The sequence below is a fragment of the Planococcus citri genome, chromosome 3 (genome assembly GCF_950023065.1).
Source record: "Planococcus citri chromosome 3, ihPlaCitr1.1, whole genome shotgun sequence".
In the NCBI taxonomy this organism is placed as follows: domain Eukaryota; kingdom Metazoa; phylum Arthropoda; class Insecta; order Hemiptera; family Pseudococcidae; genus Planococcus; species Planococcus citri.
Window position 1 is genome coordinate 80,926,908 of NC_088679.1, and position 21,580 is coordinate 80,948,487.

General features: G+C 35.1%; 4 protein-coding genes across 5 annotated transcripts; 2 read left to right on the plus strand and 2 right to left on the minus strand.

The window, feature by feature from the left end:
• Positions 1-591: 591 nt before the first annotated feature.
• Positions 592-3,290, minus strand: CSN1b (COP9 signalosome subunit 1b). The gene is made up of 11 exons (XM_065355902.1): positions 3,038-3,290; positions 2,826-2,918; positions 2,562-2,743; positions 2,149-2,461; positions 2,000-2,077; positions 1,683-1,912; positions 1,502-1,607; positions 1,341-1,429; positions 1,133-1,262; positions 924-1,058; positions 592-844 (listed from the first exon to the last, which is right to left on the minus strand). The coding sequence occupies exons 1-11, from the start codon at positions 3,047-3,049 to the stop codon at positions 839-841; spliced, it is 1,374 nt and encodes a 457-aa protein (XP_065211974.1). The 5' UTR covers positions 3,050-3,290; the 3' UTR covers positions 592-838.
• Positions 3,291-4,159: 869 nt separating this feature from the next.
• ldbr (lariat debranching enzyme) lies at positions 4,160-12,314 on the plus strand. 2 transcript variants are annotated; one of them, XM_065355901.1, is made up of 10 exons: positions 4,160-4,354; positions 4,428-4,612; positions 4,684-4,975; positions 5,068-5,168; positions 5,441-5,561; positions 5,741-5,824; positions 5,900-6,048; positions 11,129-11,438; positions 11,520-11,817; positions 11,884-12,314. In XM_065355901.1, the coding sequence occupies exons 2-10, from the start codon at positions 4,569-4,571 to the stop codon at positions 11,937-11,939; spliced, it is 1,455 nt and encodes a 484-aa protein (XP_065211973.1). In that variant the 5' UTR covers positions 4,160-4,354; positions 4,428-4,568; the 3' UTR covers positions 11,940-12,314. The 2 variants fall into 2 exon arrangements, with proteins under 2 accessions (XP_065211973.1, XP_065211972.1); XM_065355900.1 differs by having other exon boundaries at positions 4,160-4,612.
• A 794-nt stretch (positions 12,315-13,108) lies between these two features.
• On the plus strand, positions 13,109-15,488 carry LOC135839733 (zinc finger CCCH domain-containing protein 15 homolog). Its single transcript, XM_065355903.1, has 8 exons — positions 13,109-13,428; positions 13,511-13,706; positions 13,778-14,016; positions 14,098-14,217; positions 14,299-14,508; positions 14,590-14,712; positions 14,808-14,868; positions 14,948-15,488. The coding sequence occupies exons 1-8, from the start codon at positions 13,354-13,356 to the stop codon at positions 15,100-15,102; spliced, it is 1,179 nt and encodes a 392-aa protein (XP_065211975.1). The 5' UTR covers positions 13,109-13,353; the 3' UTR covers positions 15,103-15,488.
• Positions 15,481-17,062, minus strand: LOC135839734 (renalase-like). The gene is made up of 2 exons (XM_065355905.1): positions 16,888-17,062; positions 15,481-16,790 (listed from the first exon to the last, which is right to left on the minus strand). The coding sequence occupies exon 2, from the start codon at positions 16,565-16,567 to the stop codon at positions 15,539-15,541; it is 1,029 nt and encodes a 342-aa protein (XP_065211977.1). The 5' UTR covers positions 16,568-16,790; positions 16,888-17,062; the 3' UTR covers positions 15,481-15,538.
• Between the last annotated feature and the right edge of the window lie 4,518 nt (positions 17,063-21,580).

Sequence of the window (21,580 nt, forward strand, 5' to 3'; positions counted from 1 at the left end):
CCGAGATTTGCATATTTGAGGACAGTAAAAAACAAAATTCCAAGATTCTCCATCATACCTGAATTTAAAGACTCAAAAATTCATTATGTAAAAAGAGGTGTATCTGACGTCGTTTTTCCCCTCAGAGGCCTTAATTTCACTCAACAATGATGAAGGCAGCTTTTTTCTCCTACCTACCACTAATTTACTGGGTATTAAAAATTTTTGAAAATGAATTATCATGTTGTACTTGCTGGTGGTTGGAATTAGGACCCCCACAGAGATTTGAAAATTGTGAAATTAATGGGCCTTCCGTGAGTGGTTCCTACAAATGAATACCGCACATATGTTGAAAACTATCTACTTTCAAGATATATTCATCAAACTTGATGAAAAACTTATTTAAAAAACTTCCATCAGTATTTTTCTAGGAGCTTCACTCAAACGGGCAATTTTGGAATGTTGTTTTTTGGGAATAATTTTTTTCCTTTTCGCTTTTCTTGGCGTTTCATATGTCATCATTTATCACTTTGGGTAACCTAATTTCACAAACACTCATTCATCAATTCATTCTCGGAGTACACGCATTCTTTGGAAAATAAAAGCACAATGTTCAGCATAAAATATTCCAATTTTTACAAATCAATTAACAATTTTTGTTTGAATCAACGCTTCGACTTTATACAAGCATGAAAATGATTATAGAACTTAAAAAATAGTTTAAAAAACAAAACAAAATATGACATGAAACAGGACTCTGGCGTTACTTTCTAAATATATAATCATATTTTTCATAGACATTTCACACTGTTGAGTGTTGATATTCATCTCGCCGAGCAGATAAATTACGTGAACGAATTCAGTCCTGAAACGTCAAAACAAACGTCAAACAAACGCAAATACACAAGCGAAATACATTCGTAAGTCAACGAAACACTACTCACTTTCACTTGGATATGATGTTTAATAACAGCTGCTCGTAATATCAACATATGGGAACTTCTGGCGTACTGTTTACCCATAGCCAATGACTTTTTAAATGTGGTACTACGTTGATCGATGTCTTTTGCATACAATATCTAACGAAAGAAGACACAATTTGAAATTAATTTAAGATCGCCGAAGGTATGAATTTTCGATTAAGTTTACTCACTTTGTTATGAGAATCAATCCGAGCTTGAATTTGACCGTCTAAAATTAACTGCATTAATTCATCCTCGAGACTAGGAACTGATGTGTTAAATGCAGACGCCATTTTTCGCATATCGGCCGACAGATACGGACTAGAAATGGTAAACGTTGAGAAATAATTATCCTCGACACTTGGTAAATCATGTGAAAATGTAGAACTGATTGATTACCTGAAGTATTGAATTAGAGCACGATTTCTTATTTGAGAATACAAAGCGGGTACATGCGGAGCAATATACATATCGAGGTACAAATTATCCTAAACGAATGAAAGATAACAGCGTTAATATTGACAAAGGAGAAAACTACATACGTCCAAATAAAAAAATACCTTGATTTCTTCCAAGAGCTTCAAACAAGTGGCATACTTGGATTCGTAAAATTTAAATATAATATCTCGTAGTTGAGGTTCCAATTCCAAAAATAGTTTGAAAGAACTGCAAACATAAACACACGTATCGTACTAACGATGCTGATAAACTACTGTTAGAAATAAACGTCCGCGTTATTACCTGCTTTGAATGACATTTTTCTGTAACTCATTACGATCGTAAGTAGCTAAAGCGCATAGACCGCCGTAAATTGCGACATTGTTGGGAGACACGACCTCCGGAAAATCACAATGATCTAAGCTAGCTTGCAAAAAATGACGAGCTGCGGCTTTGTAACGTTTACCAGCCAACTCTGCTACGCCGGCTGCGCACCTCAGTCGAGTAAAAATTACATGGTTACTGTCTTTTCCCTGCGACAATCGAGTCAAAAAATTGATTAAAATGAAACATATTATAATCATCGTGATTAATTACGTATACAACATCGAATAGCTTACTTCGGCGAAATCCGGAGTTTGCTCAGCTTTACACACGTAACTGGACACGTGCGTCCAGTTTTGCAAATACAAACTAACCTGTAATTCATTCCTTATTAAAATAACCAGTCGTTACTCGAATATACTTCTAAATGCTTTAAAATTATTACTTTGATGACGTTGATGCACATATTGACTATATGTTTTCCACTGGTGCAGTAATCACGAGCGCGAGAGTAACACTTCAAAGCGTTATTTAAATCTCCACAATCCAGATAATGATCGCCTAAATCATCGTGACCGCGACGAATGCTTTCTTTGATAGAATTGCTTTTATAATTTTTCAAATCGGTGTCCAATTTTTCCAACTTCAACGCTGCTTTCTTCGTTCTTGTTTCTATCCACGTTTGATCCAACTGCGGAATTTCTTGATGACCAGCTCGACCACCTCCAGCTATATCGGGCAAGATGTTCGCAGACCCACTGAGGGGAAAAACACATTAATTTACGATCAGCTTTCTCGTAACTCGATCAAGAAACGTGTTAGTTAAAGAAAAAGAACGCAACGAACGACGAAACTCACCAATAAGCGTCGACTAATTTCTTGTGCAAAGTTTGATACATGGTGGTATTATAGGTTTGCATTACATTCGCTAACGCCATTTTCAAAGCCTCGGTTCTTAAAGAAGGACAATGGTCGGCAATGAATGATAATCTGTACAAACGTGCCAATCCCGTATAATTGTTGGCGTACGATTCCAGATCCTGCGAATACAATATATTATAAAATGTCATCGTGTATATGATGCCGAGTACGAAATAATGCTGGTAATAATGTAAACATTACCAAGTTGGAGTTTTCCACAATATGTGGAAGATCTTCTTCGAAATTTTCATTATCCTCGGGATGAATGTCAACTTGCATCGGTTCTAAGGCATTCTGATAAATAGATATTCAAAAAAGAGATTAGCCAATTAGCAACATGAGTGCACTCGAGTCTTGTAGAAAACAAAGATACATCGAAGTTTATTAGTAGTAATAAGAGGTGCATTTCTTACCTGATTCGACATCTTAACAGATTCTCAAGCGCTTGAATATCGGCTGCACTTGAATATAATACGTCGGTTTAAAAACAATTACGCATAACAGCAAACGACAAGAAAGGATTGTGTGGGTACGAAATCGAAATCAAAATCAAAATCACTCGAAACAACAGCAAAATTAATTTTTCGGCAGAAAATATTTTTTCAACAAATTTTATTTTATGGCTTCTGCAGAACGCAGATCGGAGCATTTTAACAACTTCCACATGCGATCGCTAAAAACGTGTTAAAATCACCCAAAAGTGCCAATTTTTCGAAGGTGTCGGTCATCACAGTTTGTGCCATTTTTTCGATTTTAATTTTTTTTTCAAATTTTTTTTAAAGTGTTGGGGGGCGTTGTGTCTGCTCACCTCGGCTTCGCCTCGGTTGCGCTGGTCGCTTTGTTGTTACTTGTTCATACTATGTCTGTTAACTTCCCTCGGCCTTCGGCCTCGGTGAGTACAATTTTTTTATAAACAACCGCAAGTGCTACATACACGGTAAATGTCCAGCCTCCGTCTGAACTCACCAAGGGGAGTAATGCTCATCGAATGAAATATAAATTTTAAACGGCTCGGCTTCGCCTCGCCTAATTAGTAAATTATTCATGGTTCAAAATCAAAAAAAAATAATTAAATTGAATTTTCTGTAAAAATTGAACTCGTAAAAATAAAAATCGCGAAAAAAAATTTTGAAAAAATTTCTGTCCGACGCGGGAATCGAACCCTTACCTCTTACACAGCGATCCGCTACCATAGCCAAGCGTCTACCGAGCAGCTTGCCGAAAACCGTTTTTTAACGATTTACATGTTGCAAAACACAGTCGAAAACTACCCCCCCACGCGCGCGCACGTATACGCGTACATACACACATACAGGCGTACGCGATCGCATGTGGAAGTTGCTTAAATGCCAGATGGGAGACCGGAATTTGTGATCAAATAACGTAACGATAACGTGTTGTTCCTAACGTGACGTGAAGTAACGTTTTGGATCGCTTCCGTCGTTCCGTCCTTTCACTCGCACGGAACGGAACGGAACCCTCTCCCTTTCCCATCCATCCAGTTGCTCGCGCTATCACTTTGGATTGGAGTAAAAAATGTTTGCGATTTGTATGTAAACAAGAAAATTTTTATATTTCATTTTTTTTTTCAGTTGAAATTACGTGTTTTATTCAGTTTTTCAAGATATTTTTGAGAAAGGAAACCACATTGAGTAATTTCGCTTTCATCATGCTCAAGCACCATTGATTTGCGCCAATCTGCGTTTACGTTTCATCATCCACTTGCAATAGTAAGCTGTTAGAAGACATTTCCATCATAATTTTTTTCTCATTCAAGCACTAAATATACTTGGCAATATGAAGATTGCTATTGTTGGTTGTGCTCATGGCAAGCTCGACCAAATCTACGACAATCTGAAACGAGATCATCGGAACGAAAAAATAGATTTGGTCATTTGCTGCGGTGATTTTCAAGCCGCTAGAAATGAATCTGATTTACAATGCATGGCTGTTCCACCAAAATACCGGAGTATGGGTTCATTCTATAAGTAAGTTGGTAGTTTTGTGTGTCGTATGTATTTCTGTATTATTAGTGTTTGACGTATTATTTTTCGTTTAGGTACTATTCGGGAGAAAAACAGGCTCCAGTGTTGACACTTTTTATCGGCGGTAATCACGAAGCCTCGAATTTCATGCAAGAATTACCGTACGGAGGATGGGTTGCTCCCAAAATTTATTACATGGGATATGCGGCAGTAATCAGAGTAGGACCTTTAAGGATAGGAGGTCTTTCCGGAATTCATAAGCCTTTCGACTTCGATAAAGGCCACCACGAAAGAGCTCCATACGAGGAAGGCTCTCTACGTAGCGTTTATCATATACGTAATATCGAGGTTTTCAGACTGAAACAGGTTCGTAACTACAGCTACGGAACAGTTTCAAGTTTCGAAATTGAATTTTTTAATCACAAATGTAAATGTTGATTTCTAATCCTCGCAAACAGGTATCAGGCGTTATGGACATAATGTTGTCTCATGACTGGCCCCAAGAAGTTTACAACTCTGGTTGTATCAAAACATTATTGATGAATAAACCCTATTTCAAGTACGTTCAAATTAATAATACATTTTGTCGAATTACTTTTAAACTAGCGACAAACTGAAAATATTTGTCTACGAATGCGTGTAAATAAAGCTGATGATCAGTTGCAAACCTCATTTGAATTGATCATTGGTTTTCTTTTGCATCGACGTCAAATTATTTTCGGATTGATTTCGCGTATTCTGTAGTGTTTAAGTGATTCGATTCGAGGAATATTTCATTTTTAAATGCCTATTTTGTTTTATGTATTTCTTTTGTTTCATTCCCAACCGTAGACGAGAAGTTGACGCGAATACACTAGGGAACAAACCGTGTAAAGAATTATTGGATCATTTAAAACCAAATTATTGGTTTGCGGCTCATCTACACACTAAATTCTCGGCATTAGTTGATCATGTAAGTGAATGGTAAAAAATACGTTTTCATTCGTCATAGTGGATGTTCTCATTCATAGTTTCACAGAGTAACTTTAGAATTTTTACTGGTGTGATGTCTAATTTTCTCATTACATAGCTTAAGTTGAGTAATTGTACAATAATTCGCTTATTCTCTAACGACAAACATGATGATTTCAGAAATGTAAAGAAAACCCGGGCGAGAACCGCAAAACGGCGTTTTTAGCTTTGGATAAATGCCTGCCTAGAAGAAAATACCATGAAGTAAGCTATACCTACTTGTAGGCTTGATTGTTGGAGTTCTTTATAACTTTTTTATTGTTTGTGGTGTCATTTTAGATTATTGATATACCGAGCGACGAGAACAATTCTGAAATAGAACTGTATTACGACCTTGAATGGTTGACTATTCTTCATTTAACGGATCATTTGATGTCTTCCCGAAAAAGCACGAATTCCATGCCTAACTCCACATCATCCGGCGAAAGGTAACGTGAGCCTAACACGTTAAAGGGTATTCTACGGTAAGATAGGCGAAATGGCCCTGTTCCCAGATTTGGAAAATTATGATGCATTATTGTTGGGTACCTCCGATGAAAATTTTCGAGCGGAATTTCCGCCCCCAACCCACCCACACCCCTGGACAGTATAGCCAAAAAACGCGTTTTTTGGGAGAAAAAAATCTGTATCCGTGAGTAGTGAATAGAAAATTCTGGTACCACGCGGAATATGTTGGGGAAGTCTGGGCCTTTCAACGTGATTTTTTTCTAAATTTTTTATCATAGTAGTGGGGGTAAAATTGACCAAAGAAAACTTTGAATCGCCACAATTTTGTCTAAAAAAGGCTCATATTTGCGAAAAATCCTGAAAAATACCTTTTTTTTGCAAAATTATGCGAATTATGCAAAAAATGTATAGGACAACAAATGTTAAACCTCAAATTTTACCCAAGAGTACGTGGTCAAAAGGTTTTCAAAACGCTCATCTACTGAGCTAAGCGCGCGCACTCACCGCATCTTTGCTGCAAAGTCGACATGGGATGCGAGGTACATTCTATTATGGTACCTGCACTTTCTAATAATGCAAAAAATTGCCACCGCGAACTTGCCAAAAATTACTAATTTTTCCAAAATTATCAAAAAAGTCTCGTTTTCGTCAAAATTATTTTTTAAAAAATCCCCACTTTTGTCGAAATTGTTAAAAAAACACAGTGTTTTTGGCCATAATTGTCGAAAAATATCTTATCACGTGATCAAAAAATACTACATTTTTTTTTGTGAAAATGAACAAGAAGCCTTGCTGTTTGCCAAAATTATTAAAAAATCCAAACTTTTTTTGTAAAAATAGCAAAAAAGCACAATGTTTTGCCAAAATGTTTTAAAAATGTTTTTACTTAGCCAGAAAAATTGTCAAAAAAGAATCATTTTTGCCAAAATTGTACAGAAGTTTCTTTTTTAAAAAAATTATAAAAAATTCCCAACTGTTTTTTGGCAGAAATGACCAAAAAACTTTGTTAGTAGCAAAAATTTTGAACATTCCTGCTTTGGTCAAAATTATCCTAAAAACTCCTTATAATGTTTTTTCCAGAATTGTCTGCAAAGTTCTGTTTTCGCGTAAATTGTCAAAAATGTCTCGTTTATGTCAAAATAATAGAGAGTTTTTTTTTGGTCAAAATTATGAAAAAGCTCCTAACTTTTGTAAAAATTGCCAAAAAATTCCTGCTTTTTGCCGAAATGTTCAAAAAATCCTGTTGCTATTGGCAAAAATTCTTGCTTTTCCCCAAATTATTCTAAAAAGTCCTTTTTTTGCTAAATCATTGTCAAAATTTATTACTTACTTACCTACTGCTTACTGCTTGCCATGTACGAGTACAGCCACCTTGGCTAGAGACACATTTTGAAAATTACATTTTTTTTGCCAAAATAAATACATAAGGTATTGTAAAAAAAAGTTCTGTTTTTATTTAGTCAATTTTTTCAAAACTTCTGCTCTTTGTCAAAATTGTCAGCGAGTTATACTTTTTTTGACAAAATAATATTTCTCGCAGAAATAACCAAAAAACTGTGTTAGTTGCCAAAAATTTCGAGAATTCCTGCTTTTGCCAAAATAATTCTAAGAAGTCGTTATTATGTTTTTTGCTAGAATTGTGTGCAAAGTTCTTTTTTTGCCCACATTGTCAAAAAAGTCTCGTTTACGTGACAATTGTAAAGAAGTTTCTTTTTTTGTCAAAATTATAAAAAACTAACTTTTGTAAAAATTGCCAAAAAAAAGTTCTGCTTTTTGCCAAAATGTTCAAAAAAATCCTTTTTTTTTGCCAAATCGTTGTTAAAATCAATTTTTTTCGATGAAAAAAAACAATTTTTTTCCAAAATAAATTCATACTTATTGTAAAAAAAAACTTTGCTTTTAGACGAAATTTTCAAAACTTCTGCTTTTTGCCAAAATGTTCAAAAAAAATCCTTTTTTGTTCCAAATCGTTGTTAAAATTAATTCTTTTCGATGTAAAAAAAAACTTTGCTTTTATCCAAAATTATCAAAACTTCTGCTTTTTGTCAAAATTGTCAGCAAGTTCTGATTTTTTGACAATAGGTATATTGTAGGCAAAGATCTTTTTTTGACAATTTATCTAAAACATTCTGTTTATGCCGAAATGATCAATGCCTTTTTTGACAATTTCGACAAAAGTGGAGATTTTTTTATAATTTTGACAAAAACGGGACTTTTTTGATAATTTTGGAAAAATTAGGAATTTTTGACAAATTCGCAGTGGCAATTTTTCGCATTATCAGAAAGTGCAGGTACCATAATAGGATGTACCTCGCATCTCATGTCGACTTTGCAGCAAAGATGCGGTGTGTGGGCGCGCTCAGCTCAGTCGATGAGCGTTTTTACAACCTTTTGAACACGTTCTGTTGGGTAACATTCATTGGTGGCAACTATCCTGTACCCTGTGTAGCTTCGGCTACACACGAGCCGATTTCGTGTGTAGTATGCTACACATGGTACAATACAAAGTTAAGAGTGCAATAAATAAATTAGTCAATGAAATAATTTTGGGGATTCTAAAAAATTTCTCAATTGAAAAAAAAAATAATTTTCCCACAACTAAGGTTACTTAGTTTTCCTTTTCAAGAATACTTAAACTATTCGTCAAGTATTATGTAGGTATACGTAATTAGTTCAACGGTGCGACATCCCTAATATGGATCCTATATGAATGTATTTTCAGGACTAGTACTCGGTTACTAGTTACTAAAATTACTAAAGTAACTTTTGGTTGCTTTTTTAAAAATTTGGCTTACGTAAGTTGCTTTTTTTTCAAAATTTCCCGAATTTTTCAAAATCTCGGTCCTACTTTGGGAAGAAAACAAAAAAGTTATCTCTATTTATGCCAAAAATGCTGAAATACAAATAACCAATTATTCTACCTTTTTCAAAAGTGCCAAAAAAAACTTGTTTCTTCCTAAAAATTTATAAAAACTCTGGTTCCCCCTCGAAAATTGAATAAGCCCCATTCGCCCACCACACCAAAAAATCTCAGAAATCTCGCTTTTTTGGTAGAAAATGTCAAAAATTGATTTTTAAAAAGCTGCTTATTATAGGTAGGTACTAAAATTATAGGTACAAGTCTTGAATTTTTCAAAAAACTAACAAAACATCTCGCACGTTTAGCAAAATTACTGAAAAGTTACCCCCCTCCCTTTGAACTTTTTTGCCAAAAACTGCGCAGGTACGCCAAAGTTTCGTTTTTTACCAAAAAAATTGCAAAATAGTTGACCTCTTTCGACAAAAATTGGGCCCAACTTAAAAATCTCTCGAGTTTGAATAGCTCTTTTCAATAAAATATTACTTTTTTACCAATTACCAAGAAGTCTAATTTTTTTTAAAAAATTGTCGATGTCTTTCTTTTTGACAAAAATTCTCACTGATTAGCAAAATTTTTCTAGGTGCTTAGTCTCGCTTTTCAGGCAAAAATTTTCAAAAAGTAGGTAGGTACTAGGTACCTATGATTTTTTGCCAATAATTCCTAAATAGTCTCGCTTTTAGCAAAAGTTGTTCAAAGTCTTGCATTTTGCAAATTTATTGTCAAAAATTCTCGATTTTTCGCAAAATAGCCAAAAACTGCGAAAAAGTCTCTCGCCTTGACTCTTGTTGAAATCTTATTTCCTGCCAAAAATATCAAAAAAGTTCGCTTTTCGCCTAAATTGCCAAAGAAGTAGGTATCATTAATTTGTTAACAAGAATTGCTAACAAGTGATAAAGTTGTGTTTTTTGCAAAAAAATCCAAATAGTCTCACTCATTGTCACTTTTTTTTTTACCTCAGATTGCTTAAAAAAATGCCCTTTCTTTTGCTGAGAAATTATCAAAAGTTTCATTTTTTTTTGCCAGAGATTGCGAAAATTCTCTTTTTTTTGCCCCAATTGCCCAAGAATCTTGATTTTTTAAATCATAAAGATGTGAAATCAAGTTTTTTTTGACAAAATTTGAGAAAAGAGTATGTATTACTTTTTGCGCACTTGCCAAAAAATCCTGCTTATTGCTAAAATTGTGTAACTCAGTTCGATTTTTAGATTTTAATTAAAGAGGAAAAGTTCTGGATTTTTTGGTGATTTTTTTGCATTAAAATATTTCACTCACTCTTTGTAATTTTTTTGTTTACTATTTGGTTACTTTTTCGAGCTTTTTTGGTTACAAAAGTTACTTTTCTTTGGAAAAAAATTAGGACAAGCCCTGAATTTCCAAAAATGGAACGAGAAGTTCAACTTATTTTTAAATTAGAAAATGAGAGGTACCTACTCATATTATCTAATAATCAAATAAATTCCGTCTTTTGCCTTAAAATTATTGACCTTTTACCGGTTTAAGCGTGGATGTAGGGGGGGGGGGGGGGTATATCAAAGTAAGTTTGTGCCGAAATTTTTGTGCTACACACGGAAAAAATTCAATTTGCCACCCCTGGTAACATTTGACGCTTAACATTTTTTGTACTATACGTTTTTTGCATATTTCGCATAATTTTGCAAAAACAAAATGCGGAAAACGCGTATTTTTCAGGGTTTTCTGCAAATACCTATGAGCCTTTTTCAGACAAAATTTCAATTTTATGGATTGGTAGGAAGAAAGTATGTATACTTGTAATAAGTCAAATTTTGGCGAAAACAGTTTTTAGGATAAACCATACACCCCGGAGGTGTGGCGGTTCAAAGTTTTCTTTTGTCAATTTGACCCCCACCACTATGATAAAAAATTTTGAAAAAAATCATGTCGAAAGGTCCAGGCTTCCCCTACATATTCCGCGTGGTACCAGAATTCTCTATTCACTACTCACGGATACAGATTTTTTCTCCCAAAAAACGCGTTTTTTGGCTATACTGTCCAAGGGGCGTGGGTTGGGGGTTGGAAATTCCGCTCGAAAATTTTCATCGGAGGTACCCAACAATAATCCATCATAATTTTCCAAATCTAGGAACAGGGCCATTTCGCCTATCTTACCGTGGAATATCCTTTAAGCTCGAATAAGCAGTTACGTAATAAAACGTATATTCTTCATGTTATAACTTTTGCAGGTGGATGTTCACCCCAACCGAAGATGAAAAAAATTTCGTTTTACTTAGAATGAATAACGATTTGAAAATACCGCTAAACTTCGAACGGACGGCCCGTTGTTACGAGTATAACCGGAATAGCAGGTCTAAACCTGACCCACCCAAAGCCATACCAAACCCGCAAACCGAGATATTCTGTCGAAAATTAGGAATCCGAGATCCGATCGGTGGATTTGAAAATATGAATTTGTCTAGTTACGAAAATTCCCAATTCTCCACTCCTGAAAAAGCGAACTTTTCCAGTTTTATCTCGTTCAGCGACAGTCCAAGGGTATGTTGATCGTGTAGTAATTGGAAGTTGCGAAGCTCTTTTACGTGTGTATTGTCATTTTTTGATTTGTTTTGATTTTAGGAAAGTAGCGGTGCGAGTATGTCGAGTCAGAATGACGGGAGTACAGAAGAAACAGGCGGAGATGATTCGTCGCAAAATGAACGGTCGTTTGAAAATTCTATAAATGACGTGAACAACTCTTTTTCATCGGCAGACTACTTTTCTTTCATCGATAATCCGTCGTTATCGAATAGACCTGCATCGACGCCGGTTATTCAGAATAAACGAAAGTACGATTTCCCTTCCTATAAAGAGCCGGATAACGAAGACTCCGCCGATTCTACTCCAAGTTTATTACCAATTCAAATAGACCGTGCTGGTAAGTTCATATTAAATTTTCTTCATTCTACATGTTGCGCCGTATTTAAATTTATCCTCTTTTCAGGTAACACGTCTTTGATTAAAAGAAGAAATGCCAATATTTATCAAGAGGAAGACTGATCGATCGTTAGTTTTTATCATTTTTGTAGATGAATATTTTTGATCGTTACTACCAATTGTGCAGATAATTGTAATTAATTTAATGATTGTTGTAGATTAACAATTTTTATATACCTAATTTCTCTAAGTATTTATCATCATTGGATTTTGCTGCTGCAAATGAATTATTATAATAAGTACCGTGTAATTGTGTACTAAACTTACTACGTGATCTCTGATGTTCTAAAATTTTTTATGTACATACATATGTATTTGTGCAATAGCGTCTGTTGTTGTATCAATTATGTGATATATACATCAACTAGTGAGTGATTACACGCAAATGGACAGTTTTGTAATGTTTATTAAAATATAATACAAAGCTACATAATGTAAGTTTTATTCAATATTTTCTTATTCTTCCTCTCGTTATCTCGGTCAAGATAAAATATTCTCTGTCTCTCTCCACTTTACTCATTTGATTATGTCTCGGGTGTTCTCTACAATAATTGTATACCCTATGGTCCTTCCAAATCATGTAGCAATCTCTGCAGCGTTTTCGAACTCGTCCTTTTACTTTCATGCCACATACCGGAACCGTACTGAACACAGGGGGAGACAAGAAATTGGTTGTTTTAGAAATCGCCAAGTTACTTGGAACAGCGAACGATGACGGAAATGAACAGAAATGTGCCAATGGTTGCGCTCTTGAAATTACCGACGATAAACGGCTACCAAGCCCGGTCAATTCCTTGAAAATATGGAGACGTACCAACGAATTCATTCTGAAAAATATACATCAGTTTTAGGGACTCGTCAACAACGTATTCGATTCAAATCCATCAAAATAAATGCAAAACTCACCTTAGAAATAACTAATGGAAGTCTGAGTGGAAAAATTGGGGAAAATTATGAATTTTTCATTGCAAATTACGACGGATCAGGATCCGATTGATGAAAAATGATAAGGATTGATATATTTGATAATTTTGTAATCACGGAAACGAATCGATTGGAAAGTTTCGTTCCGTCTCATCTCTCATCCCATGTTTTCAGTTCCGGTCTCATTTCAGTTTTTTTTCAGTTTCAGTTTCAGTTTTCCATCACTGCCGGTTTTTGGTTCCGGCCCGGTTACGATTTCAGGACGCAAACTGTAGCCGAGTAGTCTCAAAGAGCAGTTATCATATTTCACGATTTCGCGAATCGCGATCGCTGCCCATTCTTTTTGATAACGAAAATTTGTCGAGAGTGAAACGTTGAAATTAAGGGAAATTGTGATACAAACTTTCAATTCATTTGCTACAAGTTACGTCTTACAGAAATTCACGTCTAACAATACGAAGTTGGCTGCGTAGCAAGCTGATTGTAAAGTAAAAAGTCGATCTCATATGTCTCTATTTCATTCATCATAGTTAGCGTGTAGCTTTTGAAAAACATGCCTCCTCCTAAAGCGAAACAACCTGCGCCCAGCAAAAAGACGGAACAAAAAAAGAAAGAAAAAATAATTGTGGTAAGTGGATCCTGAATCGAGCATTTCTTCGAAACGCTTATAATTCAATTGTTCGCTAATTCGATTTCACAACCTTCTGCAGGATAAAACTTTCGGTCTGAAGAATAAGAAAGGTGCTAAAACTCAAAAGTTCATCCAACAAGTTGAGAAGCAAGTCAAGTCTGGTGGCGCACCGCCGAGAAAGCAAGCCGAAGAACATGGCAAAAAGAAAGAAGAAAAGCTTAAAGAAGCTAAAGAACTCAATCAGTTATTTAGACCGGTGCAAAAAGTAGAAAAAGGTTGGTTTTCTCCACCAGTTCTCATCAGCTCGAAATCTTATCGTTTTATTAAAATAAAATTATTATCGCAGGAGCCGATCCGAAATCCGTCCTATGCGCTTTTTTCAAATTCGGTCAGTGTACGAAAGGATCGAAATGTAAATTCTCGCACGATCTTACTGTCGAAAGAAAAGCCGAGAAAAGAAGTCTTTACGTTGATATGCGAGATGACGACGAAGATACTATGGAAACTTGGACCGAAGAGAAATTAAAAGAAGTTGTCGAAAAGAAACACGGCGAGTTGAATAAAAAAATGCCCACTACCGATATTGTTCGTAACTCGATTATTTCACATTTTCCTATACTAAATACGTCTTACTTACCGTAGAATAATTCGACGATTCTCTTTCAGATTTGTAAATATTTTCTAGAAGCCGTCGAGAACAGCAAATACGGATGGTTCTGGTCCTGTCCAAATGGAGGCACGTGTATCTACAGGCATGCCCTACCACCTGGATTCGTGCTTAAAAAAGTATTTATCTTTCGAAGAGTGTTATCGATATTGTTGTAAAAATAGTCGTCGTTGTGACTTACACTTGTTCTGTCGTCGAAGGATCGTAAGCAAGTCGAGAAAACAGATACGATATCGTTGGAAGAACTAATTGAGAAGGAGCGTTCGGCGTTAACTTCGACAAACAGCACAAAATTAACGTTGGAAACGTTTTTGCAATGGAAGAAGAAAAAACTTATGGAAAAGAAGAAAGCTAAGGAGAAGGAAGAAGAAAAGAAGAGATTGAATTTCAAAGCGGGACATCACATCGGGGTAACTTTCAGCATTAACGAAAAGAAAAACACGAAAAAACATTCGTATTTATATTACGTTTTTGTTCGTTTGTTTTTCAAGCTTTCCGGACGTGATATGTTCAGTTTTAATCCAGAGTTAGCCATGATTGACGCCTACGACGATGGAGACGAAGCTTTTGATAGTTACTCGAGAAACGACGAAGAGGAAGAAGAAGGCATTCGAGTACGAAAATTATTACTACCTATCAATTTTCTGCACTTTTTTCGGCTATCTGTTTAACGAACGTTGTTTTTTTTTCTTTTTTGCAACATTTTCAGTTTGTAGATTTAGATGTCAGCGCGTTAGGATTTCACATCGAAGAGGAGACTGAAACTAAACGTACGTATAAAAATGCAATTGATACGTTATCACGTTGTCAAAATACTCGCATTTACAAAAATGTTACCACCTATTTCAGCGACTAACGACAAAGGCGATACAAATTGCAACAACGAAGAGAATTCCACCGATTCGGCACCTATCAACGAACAACTTTTTATGCAAGATTTGGAAACGGAAATCGACAAAGAAATGGAGAAATGCGCCATTTCCGAAGAGCAACCGGTCAACTGAATGCCCTCGGTGCAACTTCTTATCGAAGATTTTTCGTATTTCCCAGAACGATCGCAAAATGTACAGGCCTATCGAACTACGTTAACGTGAAAAAATTGTATCATTTTTACCGTTGTATGACGTTTATTCTTCGTTGCAACGAATGCTGTGTGCGTGTACGGCACTCAGTAAACCGAATTGTTCGCATCGTAACGTCATTTTACTCGAATTTTAGCATATACGTTTTTTTTTCTCCTTTTTTTTTATACTGTGTTATTTGGTAATAATTGTGTATTTATTTTAACAAATTTGTTCCCCAAACCAGTTTAAAGATTTACTCGTACGAAGTTATTCAGGCTCTCCGTTTGTTAATATTGCGAATAAAGTTACTCGGATGCGTACCGCAATATTATGGTTTAATAGAAGTTTTTCAGACGCGTACAAGAAATCTCGAGACTTATAATTTATTATCGAAAACATTCTTCAGAGTATCGGCGACTGATTCTGCCGAGCTGACGCAGCCATCGAAATTAGAAGCTGCGAACGCGTCTCCGGCTACGACGATGAGAGGTTTTTCGTGAACTGAGACGCTTTTCGGACTATTCCGATACGGTTTCAGGACTTGCGAGTAATTCCACTTATAATGTTGAATTTCGATCGGATCGGGAAACGTTGGGAATAATCGTCGAGCGTGTTCGATCAAAATGGACTTGGTTATATCGTCGCTGGAGGTTTTATATTTTTGGCCGAACTGAATCGACGAATGAAATACGACGGACGATTTGGAATTCGAAGACGAGCCGATTTTATTTTCTTGAATCGACACGTACTTGAAAACGCTATCGTCGGGTAAATATTTGGCGGCCCAACTCTCAGGTAGAGTATCGTTGAAAAACATCGCCAGACAATCGCGACAACTGTATTCGACTTTTTTCAAAGCTTCGTACGTTTCGCCTGATATGGCTTTTTTGAAATTTCCTTCCAAATTTAAAATCACAGGTACCGGTAACGTGAGAATAACACCATGGTAGATTTCCGTTCGTCCTTCGGCGTCGGTTATTTCTACGCGATCTTGGTTAATATCCAATTGTTGGATCGGTCGCGATAAGTAAATATTACGGAAATTCGACAAATTTACGAAATGATGCGCTAGAGAGTCCATTCCTTCGGGTGCGACATAATTAATAGCGTCGTCCGACGACCGTCTCATGTTGATTATGTCGCCGGTGAAGATTTTTATTTTACATGATTCCAGCAACGAAGAATAGATCTGGCTGCTGTTAGCAGTTTCGGCTGATGTGGTGATGTACTGCGCTCCTATATCTACGTAACTAGCCAACCGATCGCATTTCACGGTTTTCATTCTGCCACCCAGCTGCGCATCCGACTCCCATAGATCTAAATTTACAGTCAAATGTCTGGACAGATATCCGATCAACGCTGCTGTGATACCGCCACCGATCACTGCCACATTCGTGCCAGCCATACTTTATAGTCTTCGATGATCTACGTACGTAGGTACTCGTACATATAAGTAGTAGGTATTATTTACTCGTTCGTAGTCGTACTGGCACTGGCGTACTTGGCTTATGCAGACGTATCGAATTATTTGTTATCAACTGTTCAAGTGTTCATTAATAATCGTCGAGAAGACTGGAGAAGATTATCAAACGTGATAAAGGAATGCACATCCCAAATCGCATACCTACCTATGGGAACATTGGGAACACAGCCATTCGTTGAATGAAATGAATAATAATAATATGGGTCGACTTTCACAAGACGCGAAAAATAATTTCCAAGTACCTTAAGTAGGGGTAGGCATATTAGGCAGTGTTTGAAAATGATCGTTCTTCAGATTCTTGAATTCGTGCCTACATAGGTAGATATCTACATAATAAATTTGTAATCTTCTCGGATCAGCAATTGATGTGAAAGGTACCTCTATATAGGTACGTAGGTAATCGCTCGATCGCTCGATCAAAATGATCAAAACGTGTGTACCAGGCTTAAATAGGGCACTACACAGCATAGGTATACTCATCCACCTGATCCACCATTTTGTTTTTGTTCCTTGCAAGTTGCAATAATTATTTATGGTTTTTACTTTTTATGGTCGAATTTCTGGAATAGATAGAATGACAGAAATGACTTTTGAAGATAATGATAAACAATAAACGCGGTTAAAAATTAAAATGTTGCTGAATTCCCATATATAAATTATATAATGCTTTGGAGTTTGGTTTTGGTTTTGGTTTTTGGCTCTTCAGTCAAACCAGGAACAAAATGGTGGATGAGTATACTCATGCTTAAATGCAAAAAAAAAACTTGTTATCAAACAACGTTATCAAATTAATTGCCAGATCTGCACTGCACCATCATTCAAGTTTTCAACTTTTTCAACATTTTACTTTGAAGAATTGAAATAATACTGTCGCTGTCGACGAATAATACGTAATTATGTCATTTGTAGATGTGATATGGTACTTTCAATCTGCGGTAAATAATCTGGTCTTAGTATTGGTTTTATTAATCGTTTATCATTTACGATGCTGGTGGTTAGGAACCGAAGTAAGTGTGAAATGTCATATTTATGTCGGATGTCGAAATCACATTCATTGTATATATTTATTAACCATTCTTTAGGTGTCACAGCAGATACAGGTGGACCTGGTTAACTTATTCGTTACATTATTCGGTAGGGAAAAGTCCCGAGAGATTTTTAACCACCAGTTCTTGGTGGGATTAGGATTATCAGATCCAAACGGTGTCCGTTAGCGCCAAAGGTACGTACTCTTTTTCACATCATAATTACTTTAGCATAAGTGTTTGTACATCTACTCATTTTTTTTGTAGAATCATATGATGCGGAAAAGAGATCCAAGTGTACCGAGAAAAGAATAACGTTATTTGTTACCTACCTATATCAATAATTTTTCTTTGCGAATTAATGTTATAATTAAGTAGAGGTACATAAAGTAATTCATAATACATATACGGTATGTTTCTAATTCTCGATTTGTGTCTTGATTCTGATTGCTAAACACCTCATTTGGAGTGAATATTTCACATGGTTAAGATTTCGCCAGTTTCTACTCGCTAATCCGTATTGCGTTCATTCTCTCCTCATAATTCAACTCCAAGTGCCGAAGAATAACAATATTATCGTCGTGAATGTGTGAAATACCTGTCGGATATACCAGAAATTCTATAACTTTACAGTCTTGCATTGCTAAAATCGTATCGGTGAAATCCACAAGAAGGTGTTTCTGATTGGAATGTTTCGTGTGTTGAAACGTGCTTCTAAAAGTTTACTAAATGAAGGATTACTTTCCGTCGGCTTGATTGGTAAGCATAATTAGATACGAAAGATTAAAATTGAGTACGTAAAGTAATTTGTAATATATTCACGGTGTTTTGCATTTGACCATTTTTCGTTTCTCGTTTATGTGTCTGATTTTTATTGCAAAACACCTCATTTGAAGTGAATACTTCACGTGGTGAAGAATCGCCTAAGTTATATTTGTATTTCAATCAGATGTTGGAATTATCATACGGAAGATGTACATATTTTGTTTGTCTCGTGTTTTAGAATCGTCTATCTTTGATTCGAGCAAATAATTACCAGAATCAAAAAATATGGCATGCGATGAATTTTTTAAACGAGAAAGAAAATTGATGCACGATGCTCTCAACGAAGGAGACTTGGATAGAGTTCGTGAACTGAGACAGACAAAAACATTCACCATCATTGTGTCGCAGCATGGTGTTGATCTGATTTCCAACATATCGAAGTTCATGGATGATGAACGTATATATATACAAGTGTCCGCATTTAGTTGAATGGGCTTAGGGGGGAGATTTATCCGACTCCTGATTAGCTCAGATGGGAGTTCTCTTAGTAATCAAACTGTGAAACTGATCTCTAACAAGTACACTGAATACATGAAAATAATCAACATTTTAAATATTATTTACGTACAATTTATTTTATTAAGTCGTCATCTACATTCATCTTATGCATATATGTTATGTATTTAACAGATGTGTTATTCCTTAATAAATAGGATGATACTGTAGATGGGTACGAGTTCCTAGTCCAAGCCAAGAATGGCAATTAACAGCTAGACATTGGACATTGGCATCTTATTAATTGAGCAATTTACAACAATTATGTATGCGAAAAAGGTACATTATTTCGTTCAGGTGGATTCGTTGTCCCATCAGGCCATCAATCACAATAAAATAACGTCATCAATTAACTATGATTAGGTTATACTTAATTAATCTAGTGGAGACCAGGGATGTTAACCGGCTTTTAACCTTAACCTTAATTTGGAAAATAAGTAACTGGAAAAAATGATAAAAAATCACGTAACCTTCACCGAAAAAAATTCCCGTATTTAAATCTGAGTAACCCTAACCAATAACCTTAACCTTTATTCCAAAATTTGGTTACCTTAACCATAACCTTAACTTCAAAAATTGTGGCTAAAAACCGGTTATAATTACACATTTTTTTCTGTTTTTTTTTCACCTTCTGGTTTTTGTAGAGCAGTTAGTAGTGTTTTGTTTAAAATTTCATTTGTTTTCACAAATTTTAACAGTTCTGACTTTTGAGCAAAGATTTGATCAATTTTATGTGAATTTGGTAACTTTGAAGTAATCATTGGCGATTTTCACACCAATTTTGATGTTTTTTTGTACATTTTGTGCAGTTTTGCAAAAAATTTAGATTAATTTGCAACGATTACCTATCAATGATCTGTTTTTTTTTATGTTTCGAGATATTTCATCAGATTTTGGTTGTTTCAATTTCATTTCAACGATATTTTGGGCAATTTTTCAAGTTTTTCTCAATTTTATCAATTACTAGTACCTATAGCAAGAAAAAAGATTTTCTCATATTTTTATTCAAAAAGTGAGATGATTTTGCAGCTTTATGGTAATAAATCAAGACTTTTTTGGAAATTATGACATTAGGGTGAGAATGTTCAGTGATTACTGGCAGAAAAAAGAGATTTCAACTATTTATGAATTTAAACATACACAGACTCACAGAGCTCATTTGAAAATTTTTGAAAAAATTGAAATTTTAAATATTTTTTTGCAATTTTTGGGGGAAAATTGAAACCTTGTGTAAAAGAGCAACATTTTTTACTCAATTTTTAGCAAAAAAGTGAAACTTTTTAGAATTTTTTAACAAAAAAGTGAGACTTTTTGGTGATTTTTTCATATACTACCTAGCCTTGAAAATTCCAAGTTTTAAAAAGGTTGACTCCATAAAAAAAACTGTAACTGTAACCCAAATTAACCAAAAAAACATCTTGCGCAGTAGGCAAGATTAACCGACTTTGCTCTGTTGCTCTGTTATACAGGAAAATAAACAAATTTACCGAAAATTTACGGATTTACCAAAATTTAGCTATTTACCAAAATTTACCAATTTACCAAAATTTACCAATTTACCAAAATTTAGCTATTTACCGAAATTTACCAATTTACCAAAATTTACCAATTTACCCAAATTTACCGATTTACCAAACTTTATCAATTTACCAACATTTACCAATTTACCAAAATTCACGAATTTACCAAAAATTACCCCAGCAATTTACTAACATTTACCTCAGTAATTTACCAGACATTACCCACTCTTCATTTTTCAGAAAGAAAAAATCTTCCCAACACATTAGATGAGTTGAAAAATGGGATTTTTACTTTCAAAACATTGAAACTTCAAAAAAAATTAAATCACAATGGAAATTTATTTGAAATAGGCATCTAAAATGGCATTATAAATTTGAAAAATTGCGCATAACTTAGGTCCAAACTGCGGTCATTTGTCCGATTTTTTAGGAAGGTCTTCAGTCTCGGTCTGTCCCTGTTATTTTTTCTGAAAACTTGAAAAGGGTGATCTGTTCGGTTAATATTTACATAAATTTGTTTTACAGGTCTAAGGTACGGTCTGGTCCACTCGGTCTTGTGTGCATTTTTGGGTCCGGTCGCAATCATCGGTCCGGTTTTTTGGTCTCATCCCGCAAGCCTGTCTATCACACCCTATTATAATAATTAATTTCCCACATTACAGGTACCACCTTTACGTATTATTAGTTATAAATCAAATTTTGAGCCGAATAAAGTAGTGCACTGGTACTCAAAAATCCAATTTTCCAATTTTTCGTAATTTAGATATTTTGGGAACCCCTGGAAAGCTAGAAACCTGCGATTTGCGCCAAACATAACGTTTTGAGGTATATAATCAATTATTTAGATGAAAAAGTTTAATTAGGCTCCCTGCATATTCGTAATTTTGAACCCCTTTTTTTTGGAGCCCCCCACTTTAGGCACCCATAAAAAAGAGGTTTATGCATATTTTTTCAAATAAATTGAAGCATTTGAGTTTAAAACACATTAGGAAGAGGTCGATAATTTTTCATATGATTTTTCTTGTATCTTTCAAAATTAAGCTTTTTTGGGTCAAATTCTGAGATTTTAG